We start from the raw sequence: 21,280 nt of genomic DNA, 5'->3' as shown, positions 1-21,280 counted from the left end.
AGTAGTTGTACATATGTCTTACACCTGGACTTACATGAATATAATACATCTCAACTTGCAATAAGGCATTTCTACTCACAAACAATGCTTTGTGAATCAGATTTGGACATTCAGGAGTAATTTACATCTTCATCAGTACAACACAACAACTCACAGATCAAAGTTTGTTAAATCTTGTCGTTGGTGCCTGATTTAGAGTTCAGAATACAGATTGTACTCTGTCAGGGCAATAGACTAAAATATGGGAGTTTTCTCCCCTGGTGAGGGGGCAGTTAAATGTTTAACTGTCACTTAAAGCCGGGATTTTCACAGCATAAGGGAGAGTAAAAATCGGGCAGGGGGTAAAATAGCTAGACCTCTGATGGCCCTTATTTAGTTGGGCAATTAGAGGAGTATGTCAGTGCCATACATTAGGTCTGCCCAACTATAAATCAAGTGGACAGACCTTCAGTTTGACAGGGAAGGCCACTGCGGTGGAGTACCCTCTCTGCCAAACTCTAAATAGGCCCCCAAGAGCCTTATGCTTGACACTCATTTTCAGGAGGGAAGATGTCTATGCTACTAACTTCACATGCCACCCCAGCATTATCCAGTTTTGTGTTTAGAAAAATAAAACTGGAACACAAATAATACCAACAAGAATAGTTGGGAAATACCTGCATGTATTGACACAGTTCTGTGACGTCCTTTCCCGGAGTATCATTTTCAGAAAGAGCCTGGGACTTCTTTTCTAAAAAGCACTTCACCTTTTCCAACACTGTCTCAAACAATTCTACTTTGACTTTTAAACTCTCCATCGATGCAAACCGTTCTTTCTGTTGACCACTTGCATCAGTGAAACGTTTGGATAAATCGGTCATCTTCCTCTGCAGTGAAGAGGCGGTGGAAGAATCTGCTGTCTCCATGAACTTGTTCACCTTTTCATTCATTGCGTTGATACTGCTCTGGCGACTCGCAATGTCTTGTTCTAACATCTGAAGCAAGCAAAATAAGTTATTTTGTAGTTTGCCATATTTGGAAATCAAGGTTCCCGAAATGTTCTCCATGCCTTTTTAAAGATTTTCAAAGTGGGAAAAATATGCCCACATTGTGCTAATGAATAATTATTGACTGCACGATTACCAATCTGACACTAAGAGCCATATTTACAAGGCCCTGTGGCTAAGGGCGGCACAACAAGTGCCTTGCTGCGCCGCCCGGTGCCACCGGGAAAGTGCAGAAATGTGCTGTATCTACCAGATACTGCACATTTCTGTCCCTTCCCCCTGCGCTGGTGCACAATGGGCTGCCATGCACCAACGCAGGCACCCTTGCACCATAGTGCAAGGGTGCCTGTGATGTGGGGATGATTTTTTTTGTGCAGGAAGGTATACCTTCATGCACTAAAACAATCACAAGAGGTGTTTTCCCCTTTCTATGTGTGCTGCAGAACGTAGTAGACACAGAAAGAGGTAAAAACAGGGGGAAAAAGATATTTCTCCCCGTTGCATCACTCTTACATGGGAACCACCCAGAAGAACGAATCCGGAACCACGAAGTTGTGAAAAACTAAAGTGAAACAACACTTTCGTTTTCCACGACTTCCTGATTTTGGTACCTTAATTACGCATGTCTGAACAATGTACATGCGTGGTTAAGGTACAGAAGAAGGGAGTCGGAGTCGACGCTGTGAAGGAGGAGGTAAGTTGGGCTGGGACTGGGGCTGTTTTTTGGGGGTGAGGGGGTGGGGGGCTCGGGTGATTAGGGTTTTGGGGGGCAGGGTTTAGGTTTAAGGTGTGGGTTGGGGTGTTTAGGTTTTAGGGGCGGGGTGGGGTCTTGGGGTATTTTTAGTTTTTGGGGTAGGGTGGGGGCTGGGGGTGATTAGGGTTTAGGGGGAGGGGTTTAGGTTGAAGGGGTGGGTTGGGGAGTTTAGGTTTTAGGGGCGGGGTGGGGACTCTGGCTATTTTTTGTTTTTGGGGTGGGGTGGAGGGCTGGGGGTGATTAGGGTTTGGGGGGAGGGGAGTCGGGGTTTAGGTTTAAGGGGTGGGTTGAGGAGTTTAGGTTTTAGGGGAGGGGGTTGGGATTCTGATAATTTTGGGGGCTGGGGTTGTTGTTGGGATGGGGGTCGCAGTCATTTCTGGGGGTGGGGGGAATAGGGGGGAAGCATGCTGGATGGTGCATGCTGATTGCTAATGCCTTTACCAGGAATGCGTTTACAACGGTAAAATCGTTGTAAACGCATTTGTGGTAAAGGCATTAGTGGTTAGAACGAGGTCGTTGTTCCGACCTCGTTGTTGAGCAACGGGTGCTTGAAGCACCCGTGGTTCCGACATATAACCCTCTTACATCACCCCTGGGGTGATGTAGGCTTTTGAAACATTTCCAGATTTGCAAAATCTTGTAAATCTGGGAATGCGTCAAAATCCATGGATGTCTCATGGGAACACCCACGCAACTCCCATGGAAATACCCCCCTGGCGCAAAATAAGGCAACACAGTGACTAGCGCTGGTTTGCCTTACTCCACATATACAAGGCCATGGAAATCCACACAAAGTGGCTTTGCATGGCCTTGTAGATGTAGGTTAGCAGCCTGCACTGCTGGTGCATCACTAAAAGTGATGTGCAGGCAGCACAGAGGGCTTGTAAATATGGGCCTAAGTTTTCAGGATACTGGACCAAAAGTAATAACTAGCCATAGGCTTCAACCATAGTACACAACCCCTGTAATATGCACAATTAAAACATTAGGCACTGAACAATGCCCAAAAGTGTGATTTTAAAGGGTCTGATGCACAAATGTGTATGTAACAAATCAATGTGTATTCACAAATGAAAAATCCTAATTTAAAGAATCATGCTTTGCAGACATGTAAGCCCACAGATGTAACTTAGTATATGTGAAAATCTGCCTCTATGTTGGAATTTCACACTGCCTCACATCATAGCACAGTTCGCCCCTTTGCAATGTGGTGAATGAAGTACAAAGTTTGCCCTTACTTAAATATTAGCTGTAGTTTTTCACCAGAGTTGGTGCAGATAGTGCTGTATAGCTCTAGATACATGTGTTTCTGGATTTTTTCCTTCATCAGTAGAAATCAAAAAACAGATTTTATCAGGGGTTGCTGAGAATTCTGCCACAGTCCTCTCAGGTCTTAGTACCTCTCACTGGCAGACAAGTGCATCTCCAAAAGCATGTCAGCAGTTAACCAATCCTTCTAAAAAAGTACTGCTGAGATCATTGGAGCACAGGAACTAGATACAAAAGCAGGCTCAGTGAGATTCCAAGTGCCTCCTCTTTAGGCTTTAACTTTCAGGGAAGAACTGAAGTCATACAGTTACAGTCAAAGCTTACTCGTAAAGGGTGGTATAGGGCAGAACAACTAATTCACACAGCACAAGTTGATTGTTAATTAAATATGCTCAGTACCTTAGATGAATTCTATGGCTCTTATGAGAATTGAACATGCAGCAATTACAGGATTACAATTAGAACACCAATTTCACCTATATAGGCAACAGCAGTGTCTGCCTAACCACAAAAACAATCTGTGCATAGCTTACTAACCATGCAGTCTCTCATAATAGTTCAGGGTCTTTCTAAGGGTAGCCAAGCTAGGTAGAGGCGGAGAACTATGGTTGTGACTGCACTGTTCAACTGTGGTACATGGAAGGCCTCACAGTGTGAGAGTGGTCTTTGCGGTGCTACAGACTCTTTAGAATTTAGATTTGGCTGAAGTGCGTGCTGGCAGCTCAAGATTTCAGAGTTATTAGCAATTGGTTCCCTGCTGGTCTAAGGGTAGTCTCTGTAAAATGCCAGCTTCTGGTTACCACCTCATGAAAGTTGCAGGGGCTCACACTGGACAACAGGCCACCACTCTGCATGATGAACAGGGTCATGGATGGCTGATGGGAGCTTTGTGCTCCAGGTGCAGGGGCTCACAAGGATGATGGCCACTAACTCAGAGTGCCTCAAGTGGTCACATGTAAGCCTCATGCCTGAAGCTGCAGGGGATTACAGCAATGACAGGTCATCAACTTCAGATGTCTAAAGTGGTCACACATCAGCCTCATGCCGGCAATGATGTCAGGTCCCTGCGCACACAAGAAGTAATCAGCTTCTTCAGGTTTAGCTCAGCAGCAGATGTAAAGTCTAGTTTTGGTGTCCAACTTAGCAGTGCAAAACATCTGACACCTGTACATGCATGGAAACATCTGCATCTCTAGCTCTGGTGATCCAAGTAGTTTAGGCAGGGCAAAAGAGGAGGGGACATACATTGGTCACAGCAGCACAGCCCCTAAAAGGAAACATACAAGAATTCTGTCTCTGATACTCTGCATGCGTCTGTAGAGGTTTCCTCAGTTAAAAGGTAAGGTACTGCAAGGGTCAGATTAAATATAGACCTAGGGTCAGCTACCACAATGTAACTGTGCAGTCAGCTTCAAAATTAGTCCCTAATGTTTTGTGGAAAGCCAATGAATTTGGAGTACATTTTCCTTTCAGTGTGCCATATCAATATGGCAATAAAGTGCAGGTTTCTTCTCAGGCTTCTATACTACTCCCCCATGATTTCTCTGCCAGACGTACAATGCACAAGATGCAAGGTTGGGGCTGGCAGCGTCTCGTACTATGAAAGGTATGCTGTCCTGCCAGGTATGCTGCCTGGCCTTGGATTTCAGCCACTGCTTCTATTGGTATTGCTCAGGTCAGGTCACAGGCTGACCTTCGGAAAGTTGTTTGGCCATAGTCAAAAGAATAACAAAGGTCTCCCCTTCGCTCTTCTGGGTGTGTATTCCAACCAGTCAGCTGCTTTTTTGCCTTAAAAATATTCTAGGGAGAGTGAGAAAGTAAAGGAGCACTACAGAGTGGGACATACCAGAGAAAGAAGAAAGCAAGCACTGACTAACACTAATTCAATGGAACATCCTACAAATGTAACGGTTCTAGGCAAACGGGGGAACTTAACATGAGTACCCAACCTTCATTGTTCCCAAGCATTCTCACTCATGCTGCACATATCATCAGAGGGACCCCGTCATAAGCTACTCCATGGGTTATCCAGGGTCAGCAAGTAGCCAGCTACACCACTCACTACTATAATCACCTGTCATCAATCATTAGTAAGGTTGCAGCACGGTCATTACAGCATGATACAAGAAGGACCACTTAAGGTGGCCTCTATCGCCCAGCAAAATCTGGGACTCTGTTGGTGAGCAATAGTAGGTCGTGGTCATGTAGTGCACTTACCAGGGAGCTCATGACTTGGGTCTCTTTCCCAAGAAAATATATAAGGTCTGCTAGAAAAATACCATGAGGAAAAGAGTGTCACGTGGACAATGCACCAGGACTTTCCAACCTACAGAGGCCTTTCCAACCTACAGAGGTGCGCACCCACAAAGTTGTAACTTTGTGGGTATTCAAATACTGTAGAGCATTTTCCCAAGTATACCCATGTTTCACTAGAGGGAGCGGGAAGACCTGGGTTGTTTATTCAAAAAGTAATATTTCCATAACTAGTCAGATGTCTAATAAAATTGCAGTATTAACAATGAGTAGATTTTTAACTGTTAAAATAATGAATGTCAATTAATTTATACATTTACATATTTGTACATAATGTATGGAAATTGTTTTGCATAAGTGCCAGAGTAGGCAATAACAGTTAATGCACAATTGGTGAATACCCACAAAGTAGTAACTTTCGGTGCATTTAAAATGCGTGTATGTGTAGGAAGGGGTGAAATATTAGGCCACATTAGAAACTTTTTAGGCATGACATGAAATGCAAATTCAAATTGATACATTTTCCCAAGTATACTAACACAGTAATAAGACACATTTGAGAAATTTTACAAAGGTACACAGGTGAAAGTCATCAATGCACATGGATTCAAGACCCTAAAAATGTATACATTACATAAGATGTATTTACTATTATATTAAAAGAAAGGTGTCGTGATTTGCAAGTATTTGCTTAAAGGTAACTTTAACATTCTGCAAAGCACATGCTTTCCACCGAAACCTTGTTAATCAGACCTCAAATAGGCTTGTGGCAACATGTGGCTTTTAAAAAGAGTAGTTTGGTTACGAGGGAAATGTTTTGTTCATTAATATGTTTTATAATACATGGATGTTTACAGTATCTGTATACAAACAGAATTTCATGTGTCTATTACAGTCTAGTTGTGACACAATTGCTCATCTGGAATAAGAAAATTACATAGTATATCTACTTAGGATACTACAATTTTAGACCTAAAAAGTGATGCCACTGTGCACGCTGCCAAAGCAGTAGACAATATGAAGGGCAGGGCTCTGAACAAAATTACAACTGCTGCTTAGGTGAATAAAGGGAGAACAAGCTCGCCAGTTCCATTTTTTTAAAACCTTTTTCATCGCCAGAGACTCACTTAACAGAATTGCCTGTGAACAAAGGAATCATAGATGGAGGTTTTCATTTAATTTAATTCTGAGATGGGTATCACTAGAATCTATTACTGGTATGTGGGAGTCCAGCGTGGGGGGGAAATAGGCTCAACAACACTGCAGGAGAGAACAAGCACTGGACAAGCTGATAGGTCTGTTTTACTGTATGGGGAGTGTTTGGTAATACTTAGATGCATTGTTTATTTTGCCTTCAGCTGTAATAATAAGAAAACACTGCATAATCAGCAACATTCTGGGCTGCCACTATATGGAAGATGGGAGTAGGGTCCTTTTGCTGAGCAAACAGCATTAGCACAGTTAAGTTGTACCTTCAAACAACTGTGTTTTGTAAGTGGACTATACAGAAAACATTGTATAGTGCATACTTTTAGTTAACAGAGAGAATTGTTTCCCATTTGTCAGAAAGCCTATCCATGCTGGCCTCCTTATGCCTGCATCCTTACTGTGTGAACAATAAAAGAACAACATTTTATCATGATGGCTGAGTCAAACAAATGAATGCCCAGGAGTTATTATTCAGCAAAACTATCTTTATAACAGGCTAAGCAGCGAAAGAACACGCCCTTCCTGAACTACACGCCTTCATCCAAACCTAATGATAACACAATGTGACAATGTAACCCCCAGGAATTTCAAGTGCTTTGATTGACAATCCATTCACGCAAATGCAAGTCATGAAAAACAAACAAAAGTCTTTTTCTTGAATAGTTGATGGCATAAGGTCTCGAAAAAAGCTGCTAACACTGTCTGTAGCCAGGTCTAAAAAGCAGTTGGAACACAGTTGCTAAAAAGATGCTACAGTTCTTACATTCATACCCAGGAATTCCTGCTACATCTTCAATAATGCAAATATGTTGCATAGGTATATCTTCAAAGTCTCATTATGAATTTTATTTTTACCTTTTTGTGGTCATAATATTTCATCCTGAATTCAATATAAGTATATTTATCTTTATTTTTATCAATGCTGTTGCACGATAGATATAGGTAGATAGATACAGCAAAGGAATACACCTTAAGGCGTAGACTGCTGCATAAGTTATGCAAAAAGAGGAAGCAATGAACCAAGGGTAGTTCTTACGTTGTAGGTGGAGAGTAGCTCCGAGTTTAGTCCGAGTCCACCCTGGATGAGGGGAGATTCCTAGTTCCTCCTCACAGAAATGGAAGCACAGAAAAATAGCGAAATCTACTTATATTAGAGATATCTATGGGGACTCCCTTTCCCTCGCCAGCTAGTAAATTAGTGCCTGGGCATCATTAGCGCCCGATGCCAACTCTAAGGACTGAATAGTTGTTTCAGGATTTTGGATATTTGTCTAAGTATCTTTTGTAAAGAAAGTATACACTCTGCACTGATGAATAATTAAATAAAAAGCACATTAGAAAGTAAATTACTTACAATACTTTTACTAAGGATATCGTCGATGGCGGCAGAATTCAAAGGCACTTGGTCCTGCTCTTTGAGACCCTTTTCGACGCCCCCCAGCCAATCCAGCATTTCATCTAGGCCGTCCTGTACACTTAGGGATCGAGTCAGAGTTATCTGAAGCTTCTCATTCCGATCATTTACTGACTTGAATAAGTTGTCATACCGCTGTACAATATCATCTGAAAAAGAAAAGAGCCACGGATATATTTCCTTTCTTTTATTGTATAAGCTGTACAGGATACTTGTATATGTGTGTGTGTGTAAACATAATAATGAAATACAAATATGAACAGTCTTATACATTCCCTATCAACTAAAAAAATAATATATTACAGTGGTACTGTACTTAATATGACTAAACAAGAGAAATTGAATACATACAATGTTACACCTATATTTTGTGGAGGGGCTGTGTGTTATTGCATTGATACTATTGGATCCAAAGAATAACTATTTTAAATACAATATATAATCAGTGTCTTGTAACTGAAATAAAAAAAATGAGAACAGTAAATACCATAATCAAACAACGGGAAGAAAACATCTACATCCCTCTATTTATTATCCTTTCTTTACCATGCCATACATTTGTGAAAATGTATTTGTCAGTTTTATATTTGTAAAATAGCCACGCCATCTGGGCATGCAAGCATCACTTTTACTTGGGCATTTCAGCAGTGCTGTAATCCAACAATATTATAGCATACTCATCAATATGAACTGAGACACGTGAAATTACAAAAGCACAGAATACCAATGCAAGCAGTTAATATGATCAACTGACGATAAAGGTGAGCAGATTGAAATTCCAAAAGAAGATTCTACTACATCCACTTGAACAGTAAAATGAACACAGTAGCTTGTTTGAATACCAGTCCATTACCAACTGTTCACGGGAGCACCACACAAAAGCATCGCAGCTTGGCAGAGGAGGGGCGGTGTGATGCATTCTTATAACTCAATGGAAGGAACGGTCTTTAGGATATCCTACCAACAGGTTGGCAATATCTCATGTAACCCTCTTAATCCCAGTCTTGGGAGTCCGCTCAGATGGTGGCCAGCAAAAGGTTCCAAATGGAAGCCTCCTCTTTATTGATAGGTTACAATGTTCTGAAATGCAGACCACCATCCGGGGCAGCCGCTAGTTCCATGGACGAACTGAGCTAATCTGAGCTGGCTTTCCTAGGTTTTAAACTGTTGATGTCAAGATATGACAGGGCACTAGTGAGATTTTAATTCACTGTGTCTTTAAGCTGGAATCTTTCAAAATAAGTTAAAAATATCCCTGTGGTCCAGCTACCCTCCCTCAACCCCCAGCATTCCCTCCCACTCCAAGCCAAGAACCACGCTTTATATAATGACTGTGACAGTGAAGAGCATGGGATATTCTGACAACACGTCTCTCACGGATGCAGCAGTCAGGGCGATACAGTCAGTGGTAACCATGTCCTGCACAGACCTGGGAGAGAGAAGGAAGATGGCAGCCCAAGACACCACCCATCATTCACCTACCACGAAGATATGTCGAAGAAGTGAAGGATGCTAGAGGGCCAATAGCCACTATTCCACCATCTTCTTCAAGTTTCTGGGCCCTTGAGGTGCACACCACAACCACAGCACACTTGCAGAAACTGTTTTTTCATTGCCATGATGTAGGAGCAGTGGAAAATGAAACTCGTTTTTCAAAGCATTAAAAAAAGGATTTAGAATTTGTTTTTTCTGATTACGGTTTGCTATGAGAGGTTTTCTTCCTCATACTTAAATAATAGTCTAGGAAGGAGGTGCACCATTTTAGAATGAGACGTCTAAGGTGATTTGTCCACCCTGCGAAATGTAAAAACACGTTTTACTGACCATTCAGGACTTATCACCTACATGAGGCTGATAAATGTTTTGTTGGTTTGGTATAGTATAGTGCATTTGCATTTGAGAAATTTGGTCAGACTTCCATCTAACTTTGAGAAGAAGGCTCCTCCTTTGCTTACACCTCACACAAATTGCAAGTGATCTCTCTATGCAGTGGCGTAATGAAACTTGAGCCCTCCCGCCCCTGCAAAGTAGATCGAGGGACCCCCCCAACACAGTCAGGAGCACTCAGGCAAGGGCCCGCCACCTGGAGCTCGGACCACCCCCCTGCACCTTGGGGGCCATTGTTACACCAGTGATAGCACCTCTCTTGGTCTGCTGGTCTGGGGAAGCATAAACGCAGGATTCTTAATGTAACACGGTGGTTAGATGTTGACTTTACTAATAGCTATTTATTTTTACCCTAACAAACCTTTTTTAGTAAAATTAGGATAGTCAAAGACTGGGGAAAAAACACAACTTTCTAACCTCTACAATGCTGTTTGCATGCTGCGCATTGATGGCAATTCATAGCTCACTGTACTGGATTACGATTGTAACTTATGAACTGCACAGTAACAAAAGGATCTTTGTGACAAAAGCAGCATCCGACTGAGCACTTCACATGAAATACTGTTCTGCAATCTGCATAGTACACGTTCTTTGCAGCAGGCATATTAACCCTCTGCGCTACCTTAGATGAGTCAAAACTGCCACTATACCGAACTAGATCTCTCTAGCAGCAGGTCCATTAATCACCAGAGTTATTTTAGCACATTTATTGTTGCCTGAAAACTGTTGGATATACAAGGAACTCTGCAGTGGTTTTAAAACTGCTGTACTGTTACAAAACAGGACCCCCAGTAACAAAAGTGGCCCTCCACCCTTCCAGCCTCCGGGTACGGCCTTTGATTTAAATGACGCTTTTTCACATTGAGGGAATGTGATGTGAGCACACTTGTAATACAAATGTAGCCTCAGAAACACTTATGCAGAGATTAAAGATTATGTGCACTCGCTACAATTTTGTTTTGATGAACTTTGTACACAAAATGTCTTTTTCACGGGCCTAGATGTGCCAGCACATGGGGCAATTAGGACGATTATATTCGCAGATGACTCATCTGTCTTTATCAGAAAACTGTATTGGCCTTAATGGACGCAACTATCTCTGCCCGTCGCGGTGAAAATGTTGGGAATAAAATGTACCTTTTCTTGCTAAGCCTGTCCCTTTCTCGGTGTGAACGGTGAGTGAATTCTGCATATTCAAGCCACCTGTTTGGCTGTGGTAGCCCCTGGACCCTAAATACAGCAGCCTCCTACCCCAACCACTGAAAGGAGAGATCAAGACGTGATTGTGACATAGCGAGTACATCTAGTCTTGTTCCACTCCCACCTGTGGCCTGCAGCTTCGGTGGCAGGCGCACTGCTTAGAAGACAGACAGCTGGAAAATGATGGTCCCACTGGCTACCTACCGCACATGTAGTTTACACTGCGCAAGTGCAAATGACACAATATAGTTGCACCCGCCCTGCCCCGCTCTGTGCCCCACCCTGAAGACCACGCAGCCACGTGTGCAGCATGCATGCACCATGTGAAATATTGTGAATGTGGTTACCAGCGTAACTATAGAACTAACTGGATCCAGACCTAGTTAGTGAGTCACTGAGTGCACTGCACTGAGTAGAACCCTGGAGCTCACCCCCCATTGAGCGGGGGCTTATGTTACACCAGTGTCTCTACAGATGAACCCAAAAACATGAAAAGGATAGGCTATGTGTTGGGGGAATTGTTGTCATTAGTATCTTCAGGTGGCTATATTTGGAGGACCCAATATAATCAACGGCAAGGTCTTGTTCAGACCCAGTTCAAAAAGATGACTAGTATCATTTATGCTTAGCAGTACACACTCAGTGACTTTTTTCTTTTCATGGTGTGTGTGTGTGTGAGACTGTGTGTGTGTGTGTGTGTGTTGCCATCCCCTTACATTCTCCTTCATGAGGACTAGAGCATAACTGGAAAACAGAGAAGATCCATGGGTAGCATCTGATTGTCTCTGTGGGGTCAGTTTAATAACTATATATGGAAAATGTCACTTACCCAGTGTACATCTGCTCGTGACATGAGACGCTGCAGATTCACATGCTGTGCATATCCCGCAATCTAGTGTTGGGCTCGGAGTGTTACAAGTTGTTTTTCTTCAAAGAAATCTTTTCGAGTCACGAGATCGAGGGGCTCCTCCCCTTTCGGCTCCATTGCGCATGGGCGTCGACTCCATCTTAGATCGTTTTCCCCGCAGAGGGTGAGGTAGGAGTTGTGTATATAGTAATAGTGCCCATGCAATGGAGTAAGTATGTATGTACATAATGTGACTAAAAATGATATATTTACAAATTTACAAATGTACAAGTTAAATTGTTTATCAACTTATAACGGCTACAGGCTCCCGGGGAGGTGGGAGGGCGCATGTGAATCTGCAGCGTCTCATGCCACGAACAGATGTACACTGGGTAAGTGACATTTTCAGTTTGATGGCATGTGTAGCTGCAGATACACATGCTGTGCATAGACTAGTAAGTAGTTATCTCCCCAAAAGCTGTGGTTTAGCCTGTAGGAGTTGAAGTTGTTTGAAATAATGTCCTTAATACTGCTTGTCCTACTGTGGCTTGCTGTGTTGTTAACACATCCATGCAGTAATGTTTAGTAAATGTATGAGGCGTAGACCATGTGGCTGCCTTACAGATTTCAGTCATTGGTATGTTTTCTAGAAAGGCCATGGTGGCACCCTTCTTTCTAGTGGAGTGTGCCTTTGGTGTAATAGGCAGTTCTCTTTTTGCTTTTATATAACAGGTTTGAATACATTTAACTATCCATCTGGCAATGCCTTGTTTGGATATTGGATTGCCTGTATGAGGTTTTTGGAAAGCTACAAACAATTGTTTTGTTTTGCGAATTTGTTTGGTTCTATCAATGTAGTACATTAGTGCCCTTTTGATGTCTAATGTATGTAATGCTCTCTCAGCTACAGAATCTGGTTCTGGGAAGAACACAGGGAGTTCCACTGTTTGATTTAAGTGGAACGGTGATATGACTTTAGGCAAGAATTTGGGATTTGTGCGTAGAACTACTTTATGTTTGTGTATCTGTATAAAGGGTTCTTGTATGGTAAAGGCTTGTATTTCACTTACTCTTCTGAGAGATGTGATAGCTATTAGAAAGGCTACTTTCCATGTTAAGTACTGTATCTCACATGAGTGCATGGGTTCAAATGGTGGACCCATGAGTCGTGTTAATAGGATGTTGAGGTTCCACGAAATAACTGGTGGTGTTCTTGGTGGAATAATCCTTTTCAGACCCTCCATAAATGCTTTTATGACTGGGATTCTGAATAATGAAGTTGAATGTGTAATTTGGAGATAAGCTGAAATTGCTGTCAGATGTATTTTAATGGATGAAAAAGCTAACTTGGACTTTTGTAAGTGTAGTAGGTAGCTTTCAATGTTTTTTGCAGATGCGTGTAATGGTTGGATTTGATTAATATGGCAGTAATAAACAAATCTTTTCCACTTATTTGCGTAGCAATGTCTTGTAGTTGGTTTCCTAGCCTGTTTTATGACCTCCATGCATTCTTGTGTAAGGGCTAGATGTCCGAATTCTAAGATTTCAGGAGCCAAATTGCTAGATTGAGCGATGCTGGATTCGGGTGTCTGATCTGTTGTTTGTGTTGAGTTAACAGATCTGGCCTGTTTGGCAGATTGACATGAGGCACTACTGACAGGTCTAGTAGTGTTGTGTACCAAGGTTGTCGTGCCCAAGTTGGTGCTATTAGTATTAGTTTGAGTTTGTTTTGACTCAATTTGTTTACTAGATACGGAAGGAGTGGGAGAGGGGGAAAAGCGTATGCAAATCCCTGACCAACTCATCCATAACGCATTGCCTTGGCAGTGAGGCTGTGGGTACCTGGATGCGAAGTTTTCCCATTTTGCGTTGTCTTTTGTTGCGAATAGGTCTATTTGCGGTGTTCCCCATCTTTGGAAGTAAGTTTGTATTATTTGGGGATGAATTTCCCATTCGTGGATCTGTTGATGATCCCGACTGAGATTGTCGGCTAACTGGTTTTAAATTCCCGGTATGTATTGCGCTACCAGGTGAATGTTGTTGTGAATAACCCAATGCCAAATCTTCTGTGCTAAGAGACACAGCTGTGTGGAATGTGTCCCTCCTTGTTTGTTCAGGTAATACATTGTTGTCATGTTGTCTGTTTTGACAAGAATGTGTTTGTGGACTATTAGTGGTTGAAATGCTTTCAACGCTAGAAACACTGCCAGTAGTTCTAACTGATTTATATGAAGTTGTTTCTGTTTAGTGTCCCATTGTCCCTGGATGCTGTGTTGGTTGAGGTGTGCTCCCCACCCTATCATGGAAGCATCTGTTGTGATCACGTAGTGAGGCACTGGGTCTTGGAAAGGCCGCCCTTGGTTTAAGTTTATAGTATTCCACCATTGAAGCGAGGTGTATGTTTGGCGGTCTATCAACACTAGATCTTGAAGTTGACCCTGTGCTTGTGTCCATTGTGTTGCTAGGCACAGTTGTAAGGGCCCCATGTGTAGTCTTGCGTTTGGGACAATGGCTATGCATGAGGACATCATGCCTAGAAGTTTCATTACCAATTTTACCTGTAACCTTTGGTTTGGGTGCATGCTTTGTATTACGTTTTGGAATGCTTGTACACTTTGTGGACTTGGAGTGGCAATCCCTTTTTTTGTGTTGATTGTTGCTCCTAAGTACTGTTGTATTTGACACGGGTGTAAGTGTGATTTTTGGTAATTCAGTGAAAACCCTAGTTTGTGAAGGGTTTCTATGACGTATTTTGTGTGCTGAGAACACTGTTCTTGCGTATTGGTTTTGATTAACCAATCGTCTAGATACGGGAATACACGTATGTGCTGTCTTCTGATATGGGCTGCCACTACTGCTAGGCATTTTGTAAAGACTCTTGGTGCTGTTGTTATCCCGAATGGCAACACTTTGAATTGGTAATGTACTCCTTGGATTACAAATCTTAAGTATTTTCTGTGCGAAGGATGTATGGGTATATGGAAATACGCATCCTTGAGATCTAATGTTGTCATGTAGTCTTGTAGTTTGAGCAAGGGGATGACGTCTTGAAGTGTCACCATGTGAAAGTGATCTGATTTGATGTAAAGATTCATTGATCTGAGATATAATATGGGTCTTAGAGTTTTGTCCTTTTTGGGTATGAGAAAGTACAGGGAGTAAACACCTGTCCCTTTCTGATGATTTGGTACTAGTTCTATTGCATCTTTTTGCAGCAACGCTTGGACCTCTATTTGTAATAAATCCATGTGCTGTTTGGACATGTTGTGTGTTGTTGGAGGCACATTTGGTGGAAATTGTAGGAATTCTATGCAATAACCATGTTGGATAATGGCTAGGACCCACGAGTCTGTTGTTATTTCTTCCCAGTTTTGGTAAAAATCTGTTAGTCTCCCCCCCACTGGTGTTATGTGTTGGGGATTTGTGACACTGAAGTCACTGTTTATTTTGAGGGGTCTTTGGACTTTGGAACTTTCCTCTAGTTTTTGGGAACTGTCCACCTCTGTATTGTCCCCGAAAGCTTCCCCTCTGATACTGACTCTGGTATGTGGGTCTGGCTTGTGAGGTTGAGGGTTCTGTGGTTTGTCCCCGAAACCCCCCTCTAAATTGTGTTTTCCGAAATGTGCCTCTGCTCTGTGGGGAGTAGAGCGCGCCCATGGCTTTGGCCGTATCTGTGTCCTTTTTTAGCTTTTCTATAGCAGTGTCCACTTCCGGCCCAAACAACTGCTGTCCGTTAAAAGGCATATTAAGCACCGCCTGTTGGATTTCGGGCTTGAATCCTGAGGTGCGTAGCCATGCATGCCTCCGTATAGTGACCGCTGTATTTACAGTTCTTGCAGCTGTGTCTGCTGCATCCATTGCCGATCGTATCTGGTTATTAGAGATACTTTGGCCCTCTTCCACCACTTGTTGTGCACGCTTTTGGAACTCTTTAGGTAGATGTTCTATGAAGTGTTGCATTTCGTCCCAATGAGCTCTATCATATATTGATAGCAAGGCCTGTGAATTTTCAATGCGCCATTGATTGGCTGCTTGTGCTGCAACTCTTTTCCCTGCTGCGTCGAACTTGCGACTTTCCTTGTCGGGTGGTGGTGCATCTCCCGAGGTGTGTGAATTCGCCCTTTTGCGTGCTGCGCCTACTACCACTGAGTCAGGTGTCAGTTGCTGCGTGATGTACATAGGGTCTGTTGGGGGAGGCTTGTACTTTTTCTCCACCCTAGGAGTGATGGCCCTGCCTTTCACAGGCTCTTGAAATACTTGCTTTGCGTGTTTCAACATTCCTGGTAACATGGGAAGACTCTGGTACTGACTATGTGTTGACGACAGAGTATTAAACAAAAAGTCATCTTCAATCGGTTCAGCGTGCAGGGTGACATTGTGAAAAGCAGCTGCTCTGGACACCACCTGTGTGTAAGCAGTACTGTCTTCAGGTGGTGATGGTCTTACTGGATAACAGTCGGGACTATTATCTGATACAGGCGCATCATAAAGATCCCATGCATCTGGGTCATCTTGGCTCATCCCTGTGTGCGTTGGAGACTGCATCATAGGTGGGGTAGCCATTGGTGATGGTTGTGGTGAGCGTTGTGGTGATGGTGGCGGAGTTACTTGTTTTGCCACCTTTGCCTGTGGTTGTTTATCTTTATCTTGGAAAGCAAGTTTCCTTTTCATCCTTATAGGAGGGAGAGTTCTTATTTTTCCTGTCTCCTTTTGAATGTGGAGCCTTCTCTGTGTGTAATCTGGCTCCCCTGCTTCTAGCTCCTGTCCGAATTTATGGCCTTGCATTTGTGAGGACAGGCCTTGTTCCTCAGTGTAGGAACTTGTTTTCGGCTCCGAAGCCGGATGTTTCGGTATCGAAACCTTTTCAACCGTCTTTTTCGGCTCCGAAGCCACTTTTTTGGGTTTCGTGTCCCGATATCTCGGTGCCGACTCATCTCGGTGCCGGTATCTCGATTGCGAGATTGCTCTGAACCAGTGTCTCAGTGCCGAGTCTGTTCTGTGCCGGTATCTCGACCGGAGTCGGATGACTTCGACACATGTGTGCCCTTTTTCGGTGCCAATGGACGGTCACCTATTTTTCGGGTTAAGCCATGGCCTGCCGGCGGTGGCATCCCCTGGGCTTTCATGGTTTTTCCGTGAGTTTTGACCAGGGCTGTTTTACTCACGGTTTTCGGCGTCTGTTCTGTTTCGGCCTCATCCGAGTCAGCAATGGAGAAGGTTTCTTCTTCCTCCAAGTCGTGGTGTCCTAACGGCGCCGACGCCATTTGAAGTCTTCTTGCTCTCCGGTCCCTCAGCGTTTTCCTCGACCGAAACGCTCGACAGGCCTCCCAGGTATCCTCTTTGTGTTCGGGAGACAAACACAAATTACAGACCAAATGCTGATCTGTGTAAGGATACTTGTTGTGGCATTCGGGGCAGAAGCGGAATGGGGTCCGTTCCATTAGCCTTGAAGACGCACCGGGGAATCAAAACCCCAAAGGGCCACCGGAGCTTTTAAAAAATCGGTGTCGATCTGCGTTAACTAACCCGTTACCGAACGCATACAATACCGTCGAATTTTCAGAGATTTAACTAACTTTCCGAACCGAAACACGGAGCAAAGAGGAACACGTCCAAACCCGATGGCGGAAAGAAAACAATCTAAGATGGAGTCGACGCCCATGCGCAATGGAGCCGAAAGGGGAGGAGTCCCTCGATCTCGTGACTCGAAAAGACTTCTTCGAAGAAAAACAACTTGTAACACTCCGAGCCCAACACTAGATGGCGGGATATGCACAGCATGTGTATCTGCAGCTACACATGCCATCGAACACAATATATATATATATATATGTCATACAGACAACATACACAGAACAGCCCGCTTGCAATACCAATTCATTTATAAAATCTGTTATTGCCCATTGGCTGGATGTCATAGTAAGTTAAGTTGCGGTAATTCACGACACTGATTTCTGAAACTGAAAGGAATCCTACCTAATGCTGTTTGTACTTCATCTGTGTTTGGTAGCAGGCCTCCTCGTGTATCCAAGAGTACTTCAGCAGCTTTTTTCGTTTTTTCAACAGCAACCTGGTGCGTTGCTATCTGCCCTTGAAGAACCTGCAACATTGGACAATTTAAATAGAGTTGACTGTTTGCTCATGTTTTATACATTATTCTAATGTCAGTATATGTTGGCGCGGAAAAATAATCATCGACGTGGGTGATCATATTAAAATAATCTGAAATGCTAATAAAGGTTTAGTTATTCTCCACATGCAGTTTGAAAAGAAGAAAAACAGAGCTACAAGCAAAACCGAAGCGCAGCTTTTGTAGAGGATCACAGGGCACAGTCTAGAGCACTGGGTTTTATTTAGAATTGGGCAAATGAGGGACATCCACCTAAAAGTGCTAAACGTCATGTTCGTATTAAGAGTGCATTTATCTAAATGGCACTGTAAATACGATTATGGGGCACTTGCCATTTTTTGCCAGGTGGCCCACTCCACCAAACCTCAAGTCTGGTCTTCTATTTCATGCAATACTCACAATTTTAAAACAAATACTTCATTATTTTAATTAACTATAATTAATTGCTTTAAAATTACATCCTTTTCACTCCTCTTCAAAAATGATTCTAAGACAAAAAGAGCCTATTTTAACGCTCCAGAACAGCTCTGGAAAATCTTGGTCTAAAATCACAACCCCTTTGCTGACTGTGGAAAGGCAGAAATACATGCTTCATAGGTCAAAAGGTAATGTCGGGATATCAGTTGCAGAAACAGGCAATTTCATCAAGAAGCTGTAGAGTATATAATGTGCAGGACATCACCTTGATCTGATCTTCCAATGGAAAACATTGGCAATGACTATAAGATGCCCTTATAGCGGAATTTCGTTAAAAATAACATTTTTCAGGCAAAAATTGTATATGTGCTAATTACAAAAGCACACGATGTATTTATTTAGTTATATAGTTTATATAGCACAAGCATGACCCATGAGGGTATCAGAGCACTTGACATGTGACAAAGAAGGAAGTAACAGGAAAAACCAACCACAACATAATCAAGAACGGTACCGGATGAGGTAGCTCAAAGTTCAGGGCAGACGCCACTACAAGGTCCAGGCCACCAGTACAATAAACATAATAGGCAAGTAATGTACACAAATGTGGGCACCGAGCCCAATTAGGGTCCAGCGAGATGAGTTCATGAGCTTTAGAGCAGAAATGTGTTCATAAGTAACACTTTAACTTCCTTTTTTTAAATAATGCCATTGAGGGGTTCAGTCTGATTTCTGGGGACAAGGAGTTTTAAATTCTTGGGGCAGTACCCTCGAAGTTTTTTATGACATTTCTGTGGTTTCAGCAATTAGGTGTTGAAGTGTAGTGTTTTATGTGTCATGCTTCCTTGCTTCGTATGGGAGCCAGTTTAAGGACTGCAGGTCGGGAGCAATGTGATTGCACCGTTTGGATCCTGTGATTAGCCTTGCAGCAGAGTTAAGAGAGGCCCGAAGTGGAGCCAACTTAGATCTAGGAAGGCTGCAGGAGGTTGCACTTCCATATTACAATTTGGAAATTACTAGGGCTTGAACAAGTGATTTGAAGTCAACAAGGGGGAGGAAGGTTTTATTTTTCTTAAGATGTTCATTTGGAAGTTAGCTCCTTTAATGGCAGTACTGATGTGCTCCTGCATGTTCAAATTCTTATCTAGGGTTATTTCTAGCGATCTTATGGACTCTGTAATGTGTTTTAAGCAGTTAAGGGGTGTTAGTTGCTTCATCCGTTCTCTGATATAGGGTGACTGATTGGGTGGGGCGATTAAGAGGAATTCAGTTTTAACAGCATTTAGTTTAAGATGGTTGCATGTCAGCCAGTTTTGAGTTTTTAATAGAACTATGTAGAGAGACTGGCTATCTCCTGGGGAAGATATTGTCAGGTACAATGGGGTGCCATTGGCGTACATGTGATAGTGGATGTTGGATAATTTAAGAATTTCACTTAAAGGTTCCATGAACAGGTTAAAGGTTAAAGAGAGTGAAAGAGAGTGTTGATCACTGCGGGACCCCAAGTATGACCAGTGTGGGATTGGATAGGGATTGATTAACTTTTGATTCTTTGGGCCCTATTGTATAGAGATGAGGTAAACCAATTTAGGGTGGGTCCTAAAAGACCCATCCTACGTTCCAGTACGTTTAGGAGGCTGCCATGTTTACCGTATCAAAGGCTGATGAGAGTTCGAGGAGGATTAGAAGGCAAGATTTGTTTGGTTCCAGCACTTTTAGTGCGTCGTCTACTATGTGTGTTAGAGCCTATTCAGTAACACAGCCCTGGCAGAAGTCGAATTGGAATTGTTCTAAAAGTTGGAACTGTTCTATGTGGTTACATAATTGAACGTGGACACATTTCTCCAGGAGCTTCACCAATGTGTCAGAATGTTGCAGATTGGGCGGAAGTAGTTTAGATCCACATGATCTGCTGTAGGCTTTTTCACAATAGGGATTACTTGCTCAGACTTTGGGCAATCCAGAGTAGTGTCTTGAAGGAGTGAGGCATTTACTATCTTGGTCCAGAGTGGTAGTACAGACAATTGTAATGCATTGAAGAAATTTGATGGCAAAGGGTAGTTGAAGATGTTTGAGAGTTTCAGTGCTGCTACAATTTTGAGAATGTCACTTTCATAAAAGGTTTTAAATATGTTCCACTAGGTGTTGTTTTTGGAGTGTGCCCTGTAAGACATGGGGGTTTAATGTCACAGGCAGAGGTGGAGTGGCTGAGATGTAGAATGACTGGAAGGTGCTTCCTTGCTGTCAGCAGATCACTTTCAATTTTTATCATCTTTTCCACTAAGAAGGAAGCATAATCCAAAAATAGCTGTGAACTGGGTCATATTGGGGAAGGGTTGGGTTGTTTACTTGATTGTCGTTTGTTGAGCTCAAACAGTTTTTTTGATCGGTTTCTAGCATTATCTAGTTGGTTTCTGAAAACAATTACTTTCCATCTTCTGAAGTGTTTGTTATAGAAGTTCCTCAGTGCTCTCAGGTGTTCAAGGGATGGAGAGAATCTCCACGAGTGTTCAGCATTTTTCAAAGTACGACTTTCTGCATTTAGGCTGGCACTGAACCATAGTTTGGAATCTTTTGTGGACATTCTTTTTAGTTGTACGGGCGCAATTGAGTCTAGTATGTTCATCATGGTGTTATTTAGTGGTCTGACATATCCAACAGAGGAGGCAAGAAGTTGCTGACGGATGAAAGATCATTCAGGTTTTCATTTCACAAGCACATTTTCCAGTTTTTAGGTTTCTTTTGTTGAACTTTATTTGCTATCACCAATTCTGTGATGAGGAAGGTGATGCAGTGGTGGTATGTCTAGTCACAGGACTATAGATTTGAGTAGAATGGAGTTAGCCTTAGCAATGATTAGATCTAAGGTCGTACCCTGGTTACGGGTGGGACTGTAGCAGAATTGGATCAAGTT

At 42.7% G+C, this 21,280-nt stretch overlaps 1 protein-coding gene across 9 annotated transcripts in view; it reads right to left on the bottom strand.

Moving 5' to 3' along the window:
- The window catches only part of DST (dystonin), a 1,789,835-nt gene that overhangs the window by 464,650 nt on the left and 1,303,905 nt on the right, over nt 1-21,280 (bottom strand). For all 9 annotated transcript variants that reach the window (XM_069235771.1, XM_069235778.1, XM_069235775.1 and 6 more), the window contains 3 exons: nt 17,796-17,919; nt 7,826-8,034; nt 657-974 (listed from right to left, as the gene is read on the bottom strand). In XM_069235771.1, the coding sequence (XP_069091872.1) occupies nt 657-974; nt 7,826-8,034; nt 17,796-17,919 (651 nt within the window). The remainder of the gene's footprint in view (nt 1-656; nt 975-7,825; nt 8,035-17,795; nt 17,920-21,280) is intronic.

Source organism: Pleurodeles waltl, chromosome 5 (genome assembly GCF_031143425.1).
Source record: "Pleurodeles waltl isolate 20211129_DDA chromosome 5, aPleWal1.hap1.20221129, whole genome shotgun sequence".
Classification (NCBI taxonomy): Eukaryota; Metazoa; Chordata; class Amphibia; order Caudata; family Salamandridae; genus Pleurodeles; species Pleurodeles waltl.
The sequence above is the reverse complement of the archived record's forward strand: the minus strand, read 5'-3'. Positions and strand labels throughout refer to the sequence as shown.